The 17,940-nt window shown below is 46.3% G+C and overlaps 1 protein-coding gene and 4 non-coding genes across 6 annotated transcripts; all 5 read left to right on the plus strand.

Annotated features, from left to right (window-relative positions):
- Positions 1–1,126: 1,126 nt before the first annotated feature.
- On the plus strand, positions 1,127–1,198 carry trnae-cuc (transfer RNA glutamic acid (anticodon CUC)). Its single transcript has one exon. It is a non-coding gene; the product is annotated as a tRNA-Glu (tRNA).
- Positions 1,199–1,445: 247 nt separating this feature from the next.
- trnae-cuc (transfer RNA glutamic acid (anticodon CUC)) lies at positions 1,446–1,517 on the plus strand. The gene has a single exon. It is a non-coding gene; the product is annotated as a tRNA-Glu (tRNA).
- Positions 1,518–1,765: 248 nt separating this feature from the next.
- trnae-uuc (transfer RNA glutamic acid (anticodon UUC)) lies at positions 1,766–1,837 on the plus strand. The gene has a single exon. It is a non-coding gene; the product is annotated as a tRNA-Glu (tRNA).
- Positions 1,838–2,408: 571 nt separating this feature from the next.
- On the plus strand, positions 2,409–2,480 carry trnae-cuc (transfer RNA glutamic acid (anticodon CUC)). Its single transcript has one exon. It is a non-coding gene; the product is annotated as a tRNA-Glu (tRNA).
- Positions 2,481–4,413: 1,933 nt separating this feature from the next.
- Positions 4,414–16,645, plus strand: fgd1 (FYVE, RhoGEF and PH domain containing 1). 2 transcript variants are annotated; one of them, XM_049753965.2, is made up of 18 exons: positions 4,414–4,842; positions 9,619–9,804; positions 9,870–10,032; positions 10,350–10,938; positions 11,156–11,245; positions 11,313–11,461; positions 11,577–11,733; positions 11,846–11,984; positions 12,249–12,307; positions 12,392–12,538; positions 13,134–13,226; positions 13,416–13,495; positions 13,578–13,608; positions 13,710–13,811; positions 13,965–14,093; positions 14,175–14,333; positions 14,911–15,057; positions 15,358–16,645. In XM_049753965.2, exons 1-18 carry the CDS (start codon positions 4,689–4,691, stop codon positions 15,628–15,630), a joined length of 2,847 nt encoding a protein of 948 aa, XP_049609922.1. In that variant the 5' UTR covers positions 4,414–4,688; the 3' UTR covers positions 15,631–16,645. The 2 variants fall into 2 exon arrangements, with proteins under 2 accessions (XP_049609922.1, XP_049609923.1); XM_049753966.2 differs by lacking the exon at positions 4,414–4,842 and adding an exon at positions 7,234–7,376.
- Positions 16,646–17,940: the final 1,295 nt, after the last annotated feature.

Below are 17,940 nucleotides of genomic sequence, written 5' to 3' on the forward strand. Positions count from 1 at the left end.
AAACTGGGCTGAACATTGGCATTATTATAATAAGTCCTGAATTTCATGTCATTGGTGGTCTAGTGGTTAGCATTCGGAGCTCTCGCCCCAGTGACCCAAGTTCGAGTCCCAGCAAGGAAATAATTTTCCTTACGAAAATAGTCTAATTTGATGCACCCAAACTGGGCTGAACATTGGCACTATTATGATACATGCTTAACTTCATGTCCCTAATGGTTTAGTGGTTAGGACTCAGCGCTCTCACCGCCGCAGCCCGGGTTCCATTCCCGGCCAGGGAATCGATTTTCTTATGGCAAATAGACGTTGGTTCAAGATGGCGGCGCGTGCACACGCAGCGGCCACTCTCTGTCCCGTTCGGTGTTGTGTGAGTGTTTACTGAGTGTTTGTCCGGCAGTTTTGTGTGTGTTCGTCTCGTGTGATACGTCGTGCTACTAGTGCGGCGGGCATGTTCTGCTCAACATCGGCGGAAGTGGATTTTATGGCGTTCTGGACTTTGGTGCGGAGAGATTAAGGGCGCTCGGACTGCTTTGTCATGGAGCGACGCCGGACTGGCCTGCTCTTCCTCCCCCGGTTGGACTGTGTCGTGAGCTCGGACTGCTCTGTCCTGGAGCATTGTTGGGATGCGTCGGCAGTGGGTCTGCGAAGCAGCAGAAGAGGGGCCAGCACGGAGACGTCGGGCCAGGCTTGCGGCCAACCCAGCTCGCCCAGCGTTCCATTCTCCTGGCGTACGTTCGTTCGCGACAAGATGGGTTGCGTTCGTCTGATAGGATCCACGAACCGGACAGTGCGTGCCTGCTGTGTGCTCGTGTTCACAGTGGCCTGGTTGACTGTCATCTTACCGGACTCTGCCGTGCATCGGGAGCGGCTAGCGTGCTATCACGCTTATTGTTCATTGATGTTGACTTCTTGTGTTATTTTTCCTGTGTTGTTTACTTGTATGTGCGTTGTGAACTCTGTCTTGTCACCCTGGGATAGTGAGAAACGTAATTTCGATCTCTTTGTGTGTCTTGACATGCGGAGGAATTGACAATAAAGGAGACTTTGACTTTGACTTTGACTTTGAAGTTTGATGCCCCCCAAACAGGGCTGAACATTGGCACTATTATGATAGATCCTTAACTTCATGTCCCTGATGGTCTAGTGGTTAGGATTCGGTGCTCTCACCGCCGCGGCCCGGGTTCGATTCCCGGTCAGGGAATCTATTTCCTTATGGAAAATAGACGTGAAGTTTGATGCCCAAAACTGGGCTGAACATTGGCACTATTATGATAGGTCCTGAATTTCATGTCCCTGGTGGTCTAGTGGTTAGAATTCGGAGCTTTCGACCCCGTGACCCAAGTTCGAGTCCGAGTAAGGAAATAATTTTCCTTACGAAAATAGTCTAATTTGATGCACCCAAACTGGGCTGAACATTGGCACTATTATGATAGGTCCTGCATTTCATGTTCCTGGTGGTCTAGTGGTTAGGATTCGGCGCTCTCACCGCCGCGGCCCGGGTTCGATTCCCGGTCAGGGAATCGATTTCCTTATGGCAAATAAACGTGAAGTTTGATGCCCCCAAACTGGGCTGAACATTGGCACTATTATGATAGGTCCTGAGTTTCATGTCCCTGGTGGTCTAGTGGTTAGGATTCGGAGCTCTCGCCCCAGTGACCCAAGTTCGAGTTCCAGCAAGGAAATAATTTTCCTTACGAAAATAGTCTAATTTGATGCACCCAAACTGGGCTGAACATTGGCACTATTATGATAGATCCTTAACTTCATGTCCCTAGTGGTCTAGTGGTTAGGATTCGGCGCTTTCACCGCCGCGGCCTGGGTTCGATTCCCGGTCAGGGAATCGATCTCCTTATGGAAAATAAACGTGAAGTTTGATGCCCAAAACTGGGCTGAACATTGGCACTATTATGATAGGTCCTGAATTTCATGTCCCTGGTGATCTAGTGGTTAGAATTCGGAGCTCTCGACCCCGTGACCCAAGTTCGATTCCCGTTAGGGAATGGATTTTGTTATGGAAAATAGACGTGAAGTTTGATGCCCCAAAAGTGGGCTGAACATTGGCACTATTATGATAGGTCCTGAATTTCATGTCCCTGGTGGTCTAGTGGTTAGGATTCGGAGCTCTTGCCCCAGTGACCCAAGTTCGAGTCCCAGTAAGGAAATAATTTTCCTTACGAAAATAGTCTAATTTGATGCACCCAAACTGGGCTGAACATTGGCACTATTATGATACATGCTTAACTTCATGTCCCTAATGGTTTAGTGGTTAGGATTCAGCGCTCTCACTGCCGCAGCCCGGGTTCGATTCCCGGCCAGGGAATCGATTTTCTTATGGCAAATAGACGTGAAGTTTGATGCCCCCCAAACAGGGCTGAACATTGGCACTATTATGATAGTTCATTAACTTCATGTCCCTGATGGTCTAGTGGTTAGGATTCGGCGCTCTCACCGCCGCGGCCCGGGTTCGATTCCCGGTCAGGGAATCTATTTCCTTATGGAAAATAAACGTGAAGTTTGATGCCCAAAACTGGGCTGAACATTGGCACTATTATGATAGGTCCTGAATTTCATGTCCCTGGTGGTCTAGTGGTTAGAATTCGGAGCTTTCGACCCCGTGACCCAAGTTCGAGTCCGAGTAAGGAAATAATTTTCCTTACGAAAATAGTCTAATTTGATGCACCCAAACTGGGCTGAACATTGGCACTATTATGATAGATACTCAATTTCCTGTCCCTGATGGTCTAGTGGTTAGGATTCAGCGCTCTCACCGCCGCGGCCTGGGTTCGATTCCCGCTAGGGAATTGATTTCCTTATGGAAAATAGACGTGAAGTTTTATGCCCCCAAACTGGGCTGAACATTGGCACTATTATGATAGATCATTAACTTCATGTCCCTGATGGTCTAGTGGTTAGCATTCAGCGCTCTCACCGCCGCGGCCCAGGTTCGATTCCCGCTAGGGAATGGATTTTGTTATGGAAAATAGACGTGAAGTTTGATGCCCCCAAAGTGGGCTGAACATTGGCACTATTATGATAGGGCCTGAATTTCATGTCCCTGGTGGTCTAGTGGTTAGGATTCGGAGCGCTCCATTCTCACAGTGGATACACAAGTGATGTGCAGAGGTAATTATTGCTGCAATGACAGCACTGACATCTTTGACATCATAGGGCGCTCAAGGAGCAAAGAGTGACTCTGAATCTTTACATGCAAAAATGGCTGAATATATAACATCGCATATCTCCATACATGTCCATCATTAGTTGGTTTTTTTTCCCGAGGCAATTTTTTTGAATAAAAGTAATATGTGGAACTTCTAGACCGGGGGAAGGCAAGTCCGGTCCTAGCGAGTCTCTGTCCTGCCTATTTTGGAAGTTTCCCTCCTTCACAAACCCGATTTAAATCACCAGGGTTGTTATCACGCTTGTACAGCGCTTGCTGATGAGTTAATTATTTGAGTTATTATTAGGTATGCTACAGTCAGGAGAACTGATAAACAGGCAGGACAGCGGCTCCCTAGGACCGGACTCTCCTGCCCCTGATCTAGACCAACCAATGATCAACCAGTTTTCTGGAATAGCTCAAAGCAAATGAAGATAATTTTTGTGATGGATGGATGGATGGATGGATGGATGGATGGATGGATGGATGGATGGATGGATGGATGGATGGATGGATGGATGGATGGATGGATGGAAGGATTGTCACGTCTCGTCCCCAACTGCTCCACTATGTGTCTGTTGTCTTGGTTTCTGTCTGTGTGCTCGCCCCTCCCCTCCTGTGTGCCCATGATCAGTGTGATTGTTCCCACCTGCCTCTCGTTACCTGTCGTGTATAAAAGTCCTGTCTGCCCCTCACTCCCTGTCGGATCATTGGTTGCTGTTGTTCGGGGTTGTCGTACTGTCTTGATGCCGTCATGTCCTGCTGTCTTCTTGGTTCACGTCCCGGTCAGTCAGTCAAGTTATTGTTTGTTAAGTCATGTCAGTTTGCCTTTTGAGTTGCTTCAATAAACCCTCGTCCAAGCTGCACTTGGTCGTCCTGCTCCATGCTCCACCCGACCGTGACATGGATGGATGGATGGATGGATGGATGGATGGATGGATGGATGGATGGATGAAAAAAATAAAATTTATTTACAAAAAAATAAAAATCCATATATGTAAAACCTAGTGCTATGTGTAACAGTCAAACCCCAACGTGACCCTCCAGCGCAGACTGCTTCTGATGGAGGCCGACCAGGAAAAAAAAACTCCAGGAATTTTTCCCTCAGTTTTCCTTTGCTTCAAGTTTCAGGAAGCGAGAAAGGAGGGAAAATGCAATCCAGACCACAAAGACTTTGGGAGGCTGTGGGGGGACGGGGCTGGGTCTAGGATCAAATGACCAGACAGAGGCGGAGCTGCAACGTTCAACTTCACTTCAGCTCCCATTTTCACACAAAAGTCTAGAACTGGATCAGCTCGGACACTAATGTCTATCAGGACGTGTGTGTGCATACATATGTGCGTCGTTTGCAGAATGAAAGACTAAGTCGATAACGTCGCTGAGTCGGCAGGAAGCTGCTGAGTCTGCACTTTGGTGGTGTGGCAACCATGAGGAGGCGGTGGACACCAGGAGAAGATGCAAGCCAGCGGGGGTAGAACGAGGGAGGGAGAAGCGGCGGGACGCTCCCGACCCAGAGTTGAGCCTTGAACTCATGAACCGGACTCGCAGCGCTCTGCCTGGCCTCCCTCCTCCTCCTTCTCCACCTCCTCCCTCTCCTCCTCCGCTGCCTTCATTGTCTTTCTCCAGCCACTTCAGCACCATGAGGTTTTCCTACCATCTCGAAAACAGCGCCACCAGCAGGACAGGTAAGTCCCTACAACAAGAGTACCAGTCAAGGTTGGGCAAACAAGAGCCACGTTTTATTTTCAAAATGGACAAAAGTGTCAGGTCATTCGTAGATGAGGCAAAAAAAAGTAGTTTGTGTATGTACATTGTTTACTTTAATGCTACAATCATAATAGTTCAGTGCTTGTTGTAATCTCATCCTGACAAAAGTGTCACGTTGTTGGGGTACTAATTTCACAGTGGCGTCATCATCCACCAACATCCCCCTCCCCATTCCCCAATAGACTTAACCCTACTTCCCGATTCCCAACATGCAGCGGCCCACGCATGAAAACTAAAAATAGGCTCAGCTGCTGGACACACACACACACACACACACACACACACACACACACACACACACACACACACACAAACTCCAAAGTGGCAGTGAGTGAGTGACCCAGTGACCTAAAGAGAGGCGGAGAGATACACAGAACTCTCTCTCTCTCTCTCTCTCTCTCTCTCTCTCTCTCTCTCTCTCTCTCTCTCTCTCTCTCTCTCTCTCTCTCTCTCTCTCTCTCTCTCTCTCTCTCATTAGTGTGTGTGTGTGTGGGGGGGGGTGTAAGGTCAAAAGTCAAGCTAGCAGATGATGGTAGCAGGGTGTGTTTGTTTTTGAGTGTGCTTGTTTTTCAGCTTTGGACACGGGGTGCCTGGAAGGGGTGTTTTTGATTTAATGGCTGTCCTCTCTTTATCACTTCCTGTTGCATGTTTGCTACTGTGCGTATGTGTGTGTTCATGCGTGTGTTAGGTGTAGGAATGTTTTTGGAGGCTTTGACCGTGAACATCTGATCACTGAGGCTTCACCACTATGTCGTGAGTGCACTTACATGATTATCTAGTCATAGGTTTACAACACGTGATAGAAAGGCAGCAGATCAACACTCTGGAGAGGCTTCTTAATAGATTCACCAGCTTGTATTGTACTATTGGCTCTGCTTTGATTTCTACTGAAAGTTTTGTAACAACTTGAACAACCTCTGTAAACGGGTTAAAGCACGTATCCCACTGAGGAACCAACATTTTCGACTGAAGGTAGCAAAATGTGCCGTCACGCCAGGGTTCTTTCACGGTGGCAAATGTCCACCACAGTTGCCTAATGTTCCGCAACAGTTTTAGTGTTTTTTTCATGTGCAAAATTCCCTTGCGATAAAAACAAAGTACAGGCGAATGTGAGACGACCGTTTGCAGAAGATTTGCGACTTTGAACAAACCCTGATGAGAACAGTTAGTCAGATAAGGACTTAATAGTCACAGTGATAAACAGAGACTTACCTTCCAAACTTTCGCCAGATTCCCAACTTTGTATTGGACTATTAGAACTGCCTTGTACTGGTAGTCTTGATCACCATTACCTTCTGTAGAACATCTAGACCCTTAAATCCTCTCAAACATTCACATTCATACATTTTGAAAGGCCCAGGTGTCAAACTCGGGTCCTTAAGAACACTATGCTGCATTTTCTAGATGTTTCCCTCCTTCACCCAATTCAAATGATCAGCTCATCAGAAGCTTTGCAGTAGCCTGATAACAATCACACTTATTTGAATGACGTGTGTTGGAGGAGGGAAACATCTAACACATGCAGAAGAGTGGCCCTCAAGGACAAGAGTTTGACGCCTCTGTTGCAAGGGATAACCAGAACCTCCTTGATTACCCCAAGAACCTTCTAGACCACAAGAACCATCACAATTCCCACAGTATTATGTGTATCAAAATGTAAAGAATGCAACAGACACGAATATAAAATGTAAAACGATGTCACATCCCATCTTGCAAACACATTTCCCACATTCTATGTCTCTCCATGACAGCACTCCGACGGGTTGTCAAGGTGACAGCGGGTCCAGATCACAAGTTATTGATATTTTGTCATCTTTGGCTCAAATTGCGACCGTGTATCACCGTCGATGGCAGTTTGCTTCTCGCAGAGGTGTCCCTAATCTTTGGACCATGTTTTGCCGGAGCAGTCACCTGATACAAATGTCACGCACGCGAATTTCTCGAACTCGTTGTCATGGAGACCAAAAGTAAAGGGAGAAGAGGAGGAGGACAAGACACAACTACCTCCTCCTCCTCCGCAGCCCTGTGAGGGGTTCTCTTTGCTGCACCGCCCGCCACCGGCCAGTCCATTGGATCGAATAAAGCGCCTCTAATCGCTAGCTCTGTCCAGATAGAACTAGTAGCACTCTCTCTCTCTCTCTCTCTCTCTCTCTCTCTCTCTCTCTCTCTCTCTCTCTCTCTCTCTCTCTCTCTCTCTCTCTCTCTCTCTCTCTCTCTCGCTCGCTCTCGCTCTCTCTCTGCGGGTTGCGCGCGCGCGGAGCCGAACGAGGAGCCGGTTTCTCCGTCTTCTCCTTTTGCCCTTTTTTTCTTCTTTTTTCTTTCTCTTTTTTCTTATTCTTCTCCGTGCATGTGGACCGGGTGAGCCGCGGTCTGCCATCGTCAACATTGTCGTTCATGAGCGGCCTGGTGCTGTGTTGTGCGATGTACATGGACAGAAGCAGCCTAAGCAGAGGTGAGCGTGCGCGCACGCACACACACGCTGCGCCGCACTGGCGTGCGCGTGCATGTCGACAATCACATATGAGAGGGAGGGGGGGGCATCCGCACGCGCTGACCGACATCTCGCCGCAGTGAATGTAGGCTAGTGTGGCGCGCGTGCACGTCACTGCGTCTGATGCCAGCAGATGTGCAGCTTGTCGTCGCGTGCACGGGAATGTTGCGGATCGAGGATCGATTCCGCCGCCATATCACAGTCGATGTTCCGTACGTGTTGGCGTGCGTGCGTGCGTGCGTGTTTGAACTTGTCCGTCGATGATGATGATGATGATGAGACCATCTATGTGCAGACACACCCCCTCGATCTATCTATCGCAGGCACGCACCCGAGCGCACGTCCATGATTGCGCATCGCCATGTACATATATGCCCGTTCGGGCCCACGTTCTGTCACATCAGACCCAACAACGACCTCTGGAACAGGCACTACAATGTCACAGAGAACAAAACCTGAACACCCACATGACCGGTTCCTTCAACATCACCTTGAGAAAATACTTGTAAAACAGTCAATAGAACCTCGACCTTCTGCAGAACAGAACCCGCTTGATCACCAACAGAACCTGGTGTGTCTTTAGAATATTCCACGTTCACAACCCACGGTCACTACCCTAACCTATTTAATTATCACCAGAACCTAACATCTAGATCTTATAGAACCTCTGGAAAGTTCACATTAACAACCTTGAAATGGAATACGAGAATAGACTTGACCACCACTAGAAACTGCTGGCCTTCAGATAGCACCTTCCACATTCGTAACCATGCCGTGATCTACCAGCATTTCCATGAAGAAGCTAGATCAGCAAGACGTGAATAGCCATAATCTTAACCTTGTAGTGGCCTACTAGACCCCCTTCTGTCCTTGTCCCTCCGTCCTTATTTGTAATATAATTGTCCCTCCGTTCCCATCAGTCATTGTTACTGAAAATGGCTTAATCCAACAGATAAAAAAAACCCAATTTGATTAAAATGGTGCCAAGCGTATATCAGAATATCGACACCGTACGGTGGCTGCTGCAGAATTTTACAAAGCTTCACATGCACCTATTTTTATATGCAAGCTTAAAACGCCCCAAATTGTGAAGTTTAAAATGCCTTACTTCAACCAGGATCCTGCTCTGGATTGTAGCCAAGCGTTAGAATAAAATTTGAGGTTTCATAATACACATTAATAATAAACATTTGAACCTCACTAGCTGGTTTATTTATTATTCACATTCATTATCCTTATCGGCACTCGTTTTTTTTAAGACATTGCAACGACATAAAAAGACTGCCAGGTAATAATATTATAAGGTTTGGTTGACAGGGTAACTGAAACGAGTCATTGTATGTCTGTCAGTGTTATCTCTCATGAATAGGAATTTTTGAAAAATCACGTTACTTCACTTAAGTCTTCTTTTGCTACCTCGTGCAGGAAGACACGTTTTTTCTTTTTAACATTTACATTTGGTCTGAACGTAAGAAATACACAAGCAAGACAAATGGAAACCCTTAAAGGCTGAAAAAAAGTTTTTTTTTATTTCCTAAAAAACTAAGTGATGAATATGAAGATAGAAGAGTTCCCAGGGACATTCACCTTTGCACTCTGTTTCACTGTGATGACAAATTATAAATGATTGGCATTTGCAGAATATGTTACAGAGCAGCAAATATTAATCAGACTAATAATCATTTTTAAAAATGACGTTTTTACTCGCAGTTACATTTTAAGGGCAAAATAACACCATTTAGGGCAATCCAAATGGTCACAAACATCTAGGAAAAAATCTAGGTGTGCTGACATTTACATGGGCAATATTGTCTGTTTTGTTTAATTAGCTTTTTGTTTAATTACAGCTTACAATAAACAGAGACACAATTAAAGGCCAAGGTGGTTTTCGACAGACTCCCTATGGCCTACATTAAAAAGTTAACACATGCTAATTTATTCCTTTCTTCAATTTATTTATTACTCCTTCAACTTATTCATTACTGCAACTTAAAACCATACAGAGTGTTAAAAAGACGAACCTTTATGTTGAAAACTAAAAGCTTCCTCGAATTACTTCCACTCATCACGGTCGTTGAGCATCACTGGAACCTGCTGAGGAACATCTAGATGTATAGCTGACTCAGCTAACATATTTAATGAATTTACGTTGACATGTATTTGCAACAACAAGCCAAGACGTTTCCCTGATTGTCCCTGCCAGGTCCCCCGTCCTCCTTGAGTCCTAGCTTGCTGGCAAAGAGTCTCTCTCTGGAGCCTCCGTGTGGCACACAGCAGCCCACCTCCTCCTCCTCAAGTCCCGCTGGACTCCAGGAGGAGGAGGTAAACGATACGGGACCACCGCAGCTAAATAAGAGCCGGCCTCCTCTGCTAGGACCAAAGCCTCAAGGTGAGGGCCACAACAATAATGACAAATGCGTGAGATCACTGATTAATGACTCCTCGCTTCTGCAGTCCCCCCCAAGCCACCCCATTTGCAGCAACAAGTGGGAGCATTGAGGACCCGACCTCGTGCTCCAGACAAACCGCTGCCGCCTCCGCCACCCTGCAAGCCCCCCCGTCCTGAGGACCATGCTTCACCCACCTGCGTCCTGTCACTTATCGAGAAGTTTGAGCGGTGAGTGACCCAACATGATGTAATAGGGATATGTCTGTCTTGGTCGCCATCTTGGTTCCCGTCATGAATCGTCATGCAGGGCTGGGTATCGATTTCTAAAATTAGAATTGTAGTTTTAGATCAAACCTGGTCTCACTTTTTAAAGAGTTAAACAATTTATTGTCATGTTTATTGGTGCAAAATGTTTTTAAATACATAATCACTTTTTATAGCTGCATTGCGTTAAGTGATACGGTCAGTTTATAGTTAACATTGCCATGTTATTTGTACGTTATCATGTTTAGTGATAAGTTATTTTGTTAATCCATGTGTTGCAGCGAGCAGATCATAATGGTTCCTGACATCACCGGAGGGGCCCTCTGTCCCCGCCTTCTCGACACCCCCTTATCGCGACCTTCATCTCCATCGTCATCGTCAGCTCCTGCCATCCCCAAGGAGGAGGAGGAGGGGGGTCTTCCTGAACTCAAATGTCACGATGACGTTGCACAGGAAAGGGAGGAGCCGGAGGGGCCAGAGGAGCCGGCGTCTGCGGAGATGAATGAGCGTCGACCGTCTGACCAATCCGGTCTGCCGCCCGAGCGTTTGTCCCTTCCGTCCTCGCAGACGGAGGGGAAGCTGGCCAATCGTGACAGCGGCATCGACAGCATCAGCTCACCGTCACATAGCGAGGAACTGTGCTTTGTGGGTGTGGACGACACTGGCGGCATTGGTGGGGTTTACTCTTGTGGCCTCCTCAGACCCTCCAGCTCGTCCTCATACACCGGCGAGGGCGAGGAGGGCGAGGCGAGGGGTGTAGCCAGGAGGAGGGACTTCTCAGAGGATGCAGACAGCGACCTCGAGGAGGAGGAGGAGGAGTTGTCCGAGCTTACCTTAGTGCTTTCAGCCCCCAGACAAGACTTGGCTGAGGTAAGACAGGAAGCTGGCTGTCATCTGTCATGTGATCATTCTGATTTGGAATGAGGGTCACAGATGAAGCAAACCATCTTCCTGCCCCTGTTTTATCGATCCATCACCTATGGAAGCTCTAGAACTTATTTAATTGTAGAAGTGTTTGTAAAGTAGAGGGTGACCTTTCTTATCTTTTGACCAATGCCCGTCTCAGACGTCATCACATGTCTTACAGCTGTCCGTCCAGCAAAGGGTGTTCAATATTGCCAATGAGCTCCTTCACACCGAGATCTCCTACGTGTCCAAACTCCACTTACTGGATCAGGTGGGTCACCACAATCCTCACCCACAGTCCGGACAGGGGTCAACTGACACACTGCTGCTCCCCACAGGTCTTCTGCGCCCGACTTCTGGAAGAAGCACGGTCCCGTTCTTCTTTTCCATGTGACGTCATTCATGGTATCTTCTCCAACATCTGCTCCATCCACTGCTTCCACCAACAGTTCCTCCTGCCGGCCCTGCAGAAGCGCATGGAGGAGTGGTGAGCTGCTCTCGAAATACTTGGCTTGAGAAGAGTTGTCGTATACTCGTGCCGAGTACAAAGGCCACCTTCATGAAACAAGTATCATAGATTAAATGTCTGAAAAACTCCTCAGGGACTCAAACCCACGCATTGGAGACATCTTGCAGAAGCTTGCACCCTTCTTGAAGATGTACGGCGAGTATGTGAAGAACTTTGATCACGCCATGGAGCTCGTCAATACGTGGATGGAGAGGTCGGCTCTGTTCAAGAGCATCATACATGACATCCAGGTGACTTCGCCACAACAGATACAGGACATAGTGCCTCACTGAACATGATGGCCTGTCGCGCAAGACATCAACGTGGCAGACAATGTAAATGTGTATGTTTGTGTTTTGCCAGAGAGACGAGCGCTGTGCTAACCTGACGCTCCAACATCACATGTTGGAGCCAGTCCAAAGGATTCCTCGATATGAACTCCTGCTCAAAGATTATCTGCACCGTCTACCGGAGGACGCGCCGGACTACAAGGATGCTCAGAGTATGCACACACACACATACGCATGCACACACACACGCACACACACAGCCATGTTGCATTGCCATCTTGTCATAACCATGACCATGAGAACCAACTGGTAGTCTAATTATATTTCATGGTAATTGATTAAATGCTAACATGTGACACTTAGCAAGATAGCAACCTGAGTACAGGCAGACCCAAGGCAAATTGTTAAACTTGCTGATGGGTAAATATGTTAGCCCGTTTGTTGACGACATGTGACAAGATTCTTTTTGTCTGCAGAGTCTCTTGAGCTCATTGCTACAGCAGCTGAACATTCCAACGCTGCCATCAAGAAGATGGTGAGACCATTTAGAACAGTTTCCCAGAAAGGATTGCGGCGCAACCTTCGCGACAGCTAAAATTGATGCTTTTAAAACTTTCAGGAGCGAATGAGAAAGCTGCTGAAAGTGTACGAACTTCTGGGCGGCGAAGAGGACATTGTGAACCCGACCAATGAGCTCATCAAGGAGGGACACATTCTCAAACTGTCCAACAAGAATGGCACGTCGCAGGATCGATACCTCATCCTGGTATGGGCTCCTCTGTCTTCCCTATCTCCATCATCAACGCAAGTGGGACGTCTAACCTAATAATTCTCAACTGGGGTTTAGCATATAGACAAAGTCACAATCACACGTACGTACCAGCCCATTTTCCTTGCACTTTTGTGTGCATATGTTGATGAATCAGAATTCATCCTAAATGACAGCGTGTGCTTGCACCGCACTACTTTGCATAAGCCGTGCCCATATTTCCCCAAAGAGGGTGTCCATTTGACGCATCTCGGCCAATGCGGGGAGGTTTAAAGTTGCAAGAGATTAAAAATATACAGCTTAGAGATACGTTTCCAGAACATTCATCACTTTTTCAACCTTTATCTTATTTTCAAAAGGTTTGTATCATCGCTTCCACAAACACAGAACTGACAACATATAACAAGGTCAATAGTTTTTGAAAACCTTTTTGAAAACTAGAGAATGGTAGTAAGGAAGGTAGTAAGGTAGGTAGTCGGTAGTAAGGAAGTTTAAAAAGGGTTTAGATTATGAAGTGATCATTGGAAAAATGTGTACCCTGAATTTGAAAATTTTGAAAACCCCTGGTCTAACCATCGTTGTACTCCTCCAGTTCAACGACAGGCTGCTCTACTGCGTTCCCAAGCTGCGTCTTATTGGTCAGAAATACGGGGTCCGAGCTCGCATAGATGTGGACGGCATGGAGGTGAGTCTTGTTGGGGTTAGGGTGCAAGGGTGTGGAGGTCAGGATTTGGCTCATTAGAGTCTTAGCAAGTTAATATATCATCGATTCTCTCAATGGGTTGCTGTTTTATTATATTGTTAGCATACCAACTGTTAGCATGTTTCCATTTTAGCAATTCTCATTGCCATTGTTTTTTACCGCACTGTACAGCTGAAGGAGATGAGCAGCGCCGCAGTTCCTCGGACCTTCTTGGTGTCTGGCAAGCAGCGTTCTCTTGAGCTTCAGGCCAGGTATTGCTAATGCAACACAACTGTGTAAAAGTTGAGGTTGCCTTTACCCACTCTTTTTTTTTAACTTGCTGTGTCTCTGCAGGACAGAAGATGAGAAGAAAGACTGGATCCAGGTAGAGACAAAAGGCTTGAAATCAAACAGCATCACTGAATTTATCAACCAATCAGGATATGCATTTTTGTGCGTTTGTGTGTTTGTGTGTGTATCTTGCAGGCCATCCAGGCCACCATCCAGAGACACGAACACACCATGGAGACATTTCGTCACCTGACTTGTTCGCTACGAGATGAAGAGTCAACACCTCCTCACTCCCCGGTAAACACACACATACACTTATTAAGTGGGTTTCCATTGTGCAAAATGTAAATTGCGCAATAGGCAAATGATGATTACATTATTCAAAACCAGTGTTTATAAATGTATTGAAATGAATTTCCATTGATGACTACTTTTGCTTATGTTCATCAGAGCTGCGCCGAACTTGGCAAGCGTGCGCCTACGCCCATCCGTGAGAAGGAAGTGACATTGTGCATGAAATGCCAGGAGGCATTCAACGCTCTTACTAGGCGGCGCCACCACTGCAAAGCCTGCGGTCATGTGCGTCCAATCAAAGCTGGCTTTCTCAGGCGCCACGGCAACAATCCGTAGCCCTCTAAGACTCTCCTGTCTCACCATCAGGTGGTTTGTGGGAAATGCTCAGAGTTCCGTGCCCGCCTCTCGTACGACAACAACCGCACTAATCGTGTGTGTGTGGACTGCTATGCTATGTTAGTGGGGGTGTCTCCCCCGCCGTCTGTCATGGCCGGCAGCAGCCAGAGGAGGCGCTCCATCCTGGAGGTAAGAGCGACATACACCACGGTCAGGGTCGCAGTCGCGGTGACCCTTTAGCTGGAACTCGACACGACTTGTTTGATTGTTGCCACAGTAACTTGGGACTTGCTTAAAACTTGAAGGTTAAAGAGGAAGTCAACCCAAACTTTTTTTTTTTTTTACAATAATATGTTGTATGTACCCCATGAGTCTAAGTATGGCATTCTGATTAATATTGCCTTTGTGAGGAGCAAAATTTATCCATCTCGGTGGGCGACCATTTTGCCACTTGCTGTCGACTGAAAATGGCATCACAGTTGCAAGGTCTCAGGTCGTAACCAATCACGGCTCAGCTTTGGAAAACTGGTGAGCCGTGATTGGTCGATACCTGAGCACTTAGGCACTGTGATGTCATTTTCAGTCAACAGCAAGTGGCAAAATGGCCGACTTTCCCTTGTTTAATTCATATTCTACAAGCAAAACATTATTCACAACACTTCATTTCGACAACTTGGGCTACACAGGACATATTGTACATTACAAAGAAAAATTTTGGTTTGACTTCCACTTTAAGACTTACTCCAACTTCTGGCTGTCCCCATAGAAACAAGCCTCCTTGGCGGCCGAGAACAGCGTTATGTGCAGCTTCCTCCATCACATGGAGAAAGGAGGCGGACGAGGCTGGCAGAAAGCCTGGTTTGTCATCCCTGAAAACGAACCCCTGGTCCTCTATATCTACGGAGCGCCTCAGGTGGGCCCTGAACACAATGAACACATCGTCCACGGTTTCTCTGTTGTACGCTAACATTGCTTGTCCAGTTTAGGCAGAACAGGCATTCACACCTACAATGAATTTAACATGGATGTTTTTTGAATATCGGCGTAAAAAAAATGCAAACACAGGGAGAACGTAAATTTCACTGAGGAAAGCCCGAGCTATGAGTCTATGAGGCTCAGTCACCATGCCTAAGAATTTGCCTAATTTGAAATACATCGTAGTTTGTTCTCATTGCGTGCACACAAAATGACCCATGATGCTGTGTGTTTTCAGGATGTAAAGGCGCAGCGCAGCGTTCCTCTGATTGGCTTTGACGTTTCGCTCCCGGAGTCATGTGACCGCCTGGAGCGTCGGCACACCTTTAAGATTTCCCAGAGTCACCTGACGCTCTACTTCAGCGCAGACGGCGAGGAACTCCAGCGTCGATGGATGGATGTGTTGTCCAGGGCCGGCAAAGGGGAGGAGCCTCAGCCTCACCACCCAATCGTAGAGAGCGTGGAGGAAGAGGGGGAGGAGCCGGAGGGCACAGAGGGCGACAACACGTGATTTGTTTGGATGAGAAGTGACGCAGGGAGTGGGGACAACTATTGGAGTTTATTTCATCTGGACACAAAATGGGACATTACCCATGAGCCTCTGCACAGCTGCAGTGTCACATGCTGTCCGAAAGCACAATCCTCTTCCTCCTGATGCTACCATCTTGTCTTGATGATTTCATCCACTTCCTATAATTCTCTGAAAATGTGATGCTGTCACACCGCAAGTGGAAGAATCCCAGCGCAGCAGCAACGTGTCAGGGATGCCCTGATGGGACACACTCGGACGCAATTGCTAATTATGACTTCAAAATGATCATATTCCATTTTAATTTCAGGTTTTAATGATGTTATTTCATTATGTTTGGTTTTTATTAAAGATTTATTGGAAAAAAATACAAGACAAAACAAGGTGGAGGAGATGCAAAGGAGAAACCGGGAATTGGACTGAGCCCGTTTGACATATGCCAGTCACGCCTTCTTCTTCATCTTCTTCTTCCTGTCATTCTGATGACTCGCTGTTGAATGTTGTGAGCGTGTACGTGTGTGTGTTTTGTTTGCTTGATGCCAAATGTTTTGTAAATATAATTTATTCACCTGCAGTCACGTGACTGTCAGCAGGAGGGAAGAAGCCGTTGGCAGCCATTCTAGGGTAGCAACTGCCTAACTTCCTGAGAGGGAGCAGGCTCTTTTTGCTAAAATAGACCAATCTTATTCTGGAACTTTAATGACATTTGCTCATTAAGATCACTGCATTTTGTGGATAAGACAGTTTCTTTGTGTATTTTCTATTTGGTTTTCACCACGCATTTTTACCATGTTTTTTTTTTGGGCTAAGTCAAGCATAGCAATTGACTTAGCTTATTTTTTGTCAGAGTAGGCTTGCTCTTTGTGGTAAACTAGGCTAATCTTAGATGCCATTTTTGTTCATAAAGATCACCATGTTTGTGTGGAAATCAATTTTTTGGGGGGAGGGGGCTTTCACGCCATGTATTTAGCACAAAGTCTAGCGCAGCAACTGACTAGCTTCCCGGAAGGAAGCAGGCCCTTTGTTCTAAGATAGGCTAATCATATTGTGGAGCTTTGATGGCGTGAGACCATCTTTGTATGAAAGTAATTTTGTTTGTTGTTTTCACCACTTAACTTTCAGGGCACATTTTTAGCATGTTGTTTTTAGTTCCGAGCCTAGCATAGCAATTAACTCGCTTTCTTGGAGGGTGAGCTTGCGCTTTTGTGCTAAACTAGGCTAATCTTGTTCTGGAACTATAATCGCATTTGTTTATTCCATATATTGTGTTTTTTTTTTTTGTTTGTTTCAAACTTGTATTTAACTTCATGTTTTTAGTGCCAAAGCCTAGCATAGGATCAGACTATCTTCCTGGGAGGAAGCGGCTCTTCAGGCTATGATTAGCTATACTTATTTAAATATACTTATATTTACTTTGATGATGTTTGTTCGTTAGCTCACCATGTTTGTCTTTTTTTTTTGGGTGTGTTTCCACTTCAGCTCTTACTGCACATTTTTAGCGTGTTGGTTTTAGCATGTGCTGCTCCTCTTCCCTCGGTGATGTTTAAAGGAAATGGCCTTATGATTGACTTCATTTTTATTTACTCTGAAGCTTCTGACTTTGTGTCTTTGTGCTTTAAAGTAGTCGACATGGTGCTGAATGCTAGATGACGTCTCTAGTGCTGGACGATGACAAATACTTCTCTTTTGTGAGCTAGCAGGAAAGCTAGGCTGGGATCCTTGCAGTCACTTGACTCCTTTTGACAGGAGAGAGTGGTGCAGATGTTTACATGTGGTCACAAGGTGGCGCTGTGAGTTCTGAGTGAACTTGTGCCAAATGCAGTGTTCTATTGTAATAATGTTATTATCGTTGTTGGGCTTTTTGCCTCTCGTGAGTGTTTTTCTCTTTTTACAATTCACTCATACATTATTGTGGACTGTAAATGGCTGCTGTTACCCTGGAGACAACACATCTTCAAATCTAAGACACATTAATGGACTTCCTGCTACAGTTTATCTTTAAAAATAGAGAGAAAAAGAAAAAAATCTCGTCATAGTATCCTCTGAATTATCGGGAGCCTTGTGTTGCTATGGCAACTGCCAGGTTCCAGAGCTTAACCTTTGGTGTCGCCTTCGTAACCGCTAACATCTCCACGTTATGATGTCTTGTTGCTATGGTGAGTACTAAATTCCAGTGCTGCTAGGTTGCTGTGGCAACAGCAGCAGCAACAGATTATTGACGATTGATGAGCGATGATTGGTTAGTGGCCGGCCACTGCCTTCCTTGAACCTTTTGTGTCACCTTGCCTTGTG

This window comes from Syngnathus scovelli, chromosome 2 (assembly GCF_024217435.2).
Source record: "Syngnathus scovelli strain Florida chromosome 2, RoL_Ssco_1.2, whole genome shotgun sequence".
Classification (NCBI taxonomy): Eukaryota; Metazoa; Chordata; class Actinopteri; order Syngnathiformes; family Syngnathidae; genus Syngnathus; species Syngnathus scovelli.

What these genes read in the sequence shown, in the direction of transcription:
- fgd1 (XM_049753965.2), top strand. Translation starts at nt 4,689, where the DNA reads ATGAACCGGACTCGCAGCGCTCTGCCTGGCCTCCCTCCTCCTCCTTCT. An exon ending in GGACTACAAGGATGCTCAGA is followed by an intron (nt 11,985 to 12,248) that starts GTATGCACACAC and finishes TTTTGTCTGCAG; the next exon opens with AGTCTCTTGAGCTCATTGCT. An exon ending in ACGCTGCCATCAAGAAGATG is followed by an intron (nt 12,308 to 12,391) that starts GTGAGACCATTT and finishes TAAAACTTTCAG; the next exon opens with GAGCGAATGAGAAAGCTGCT.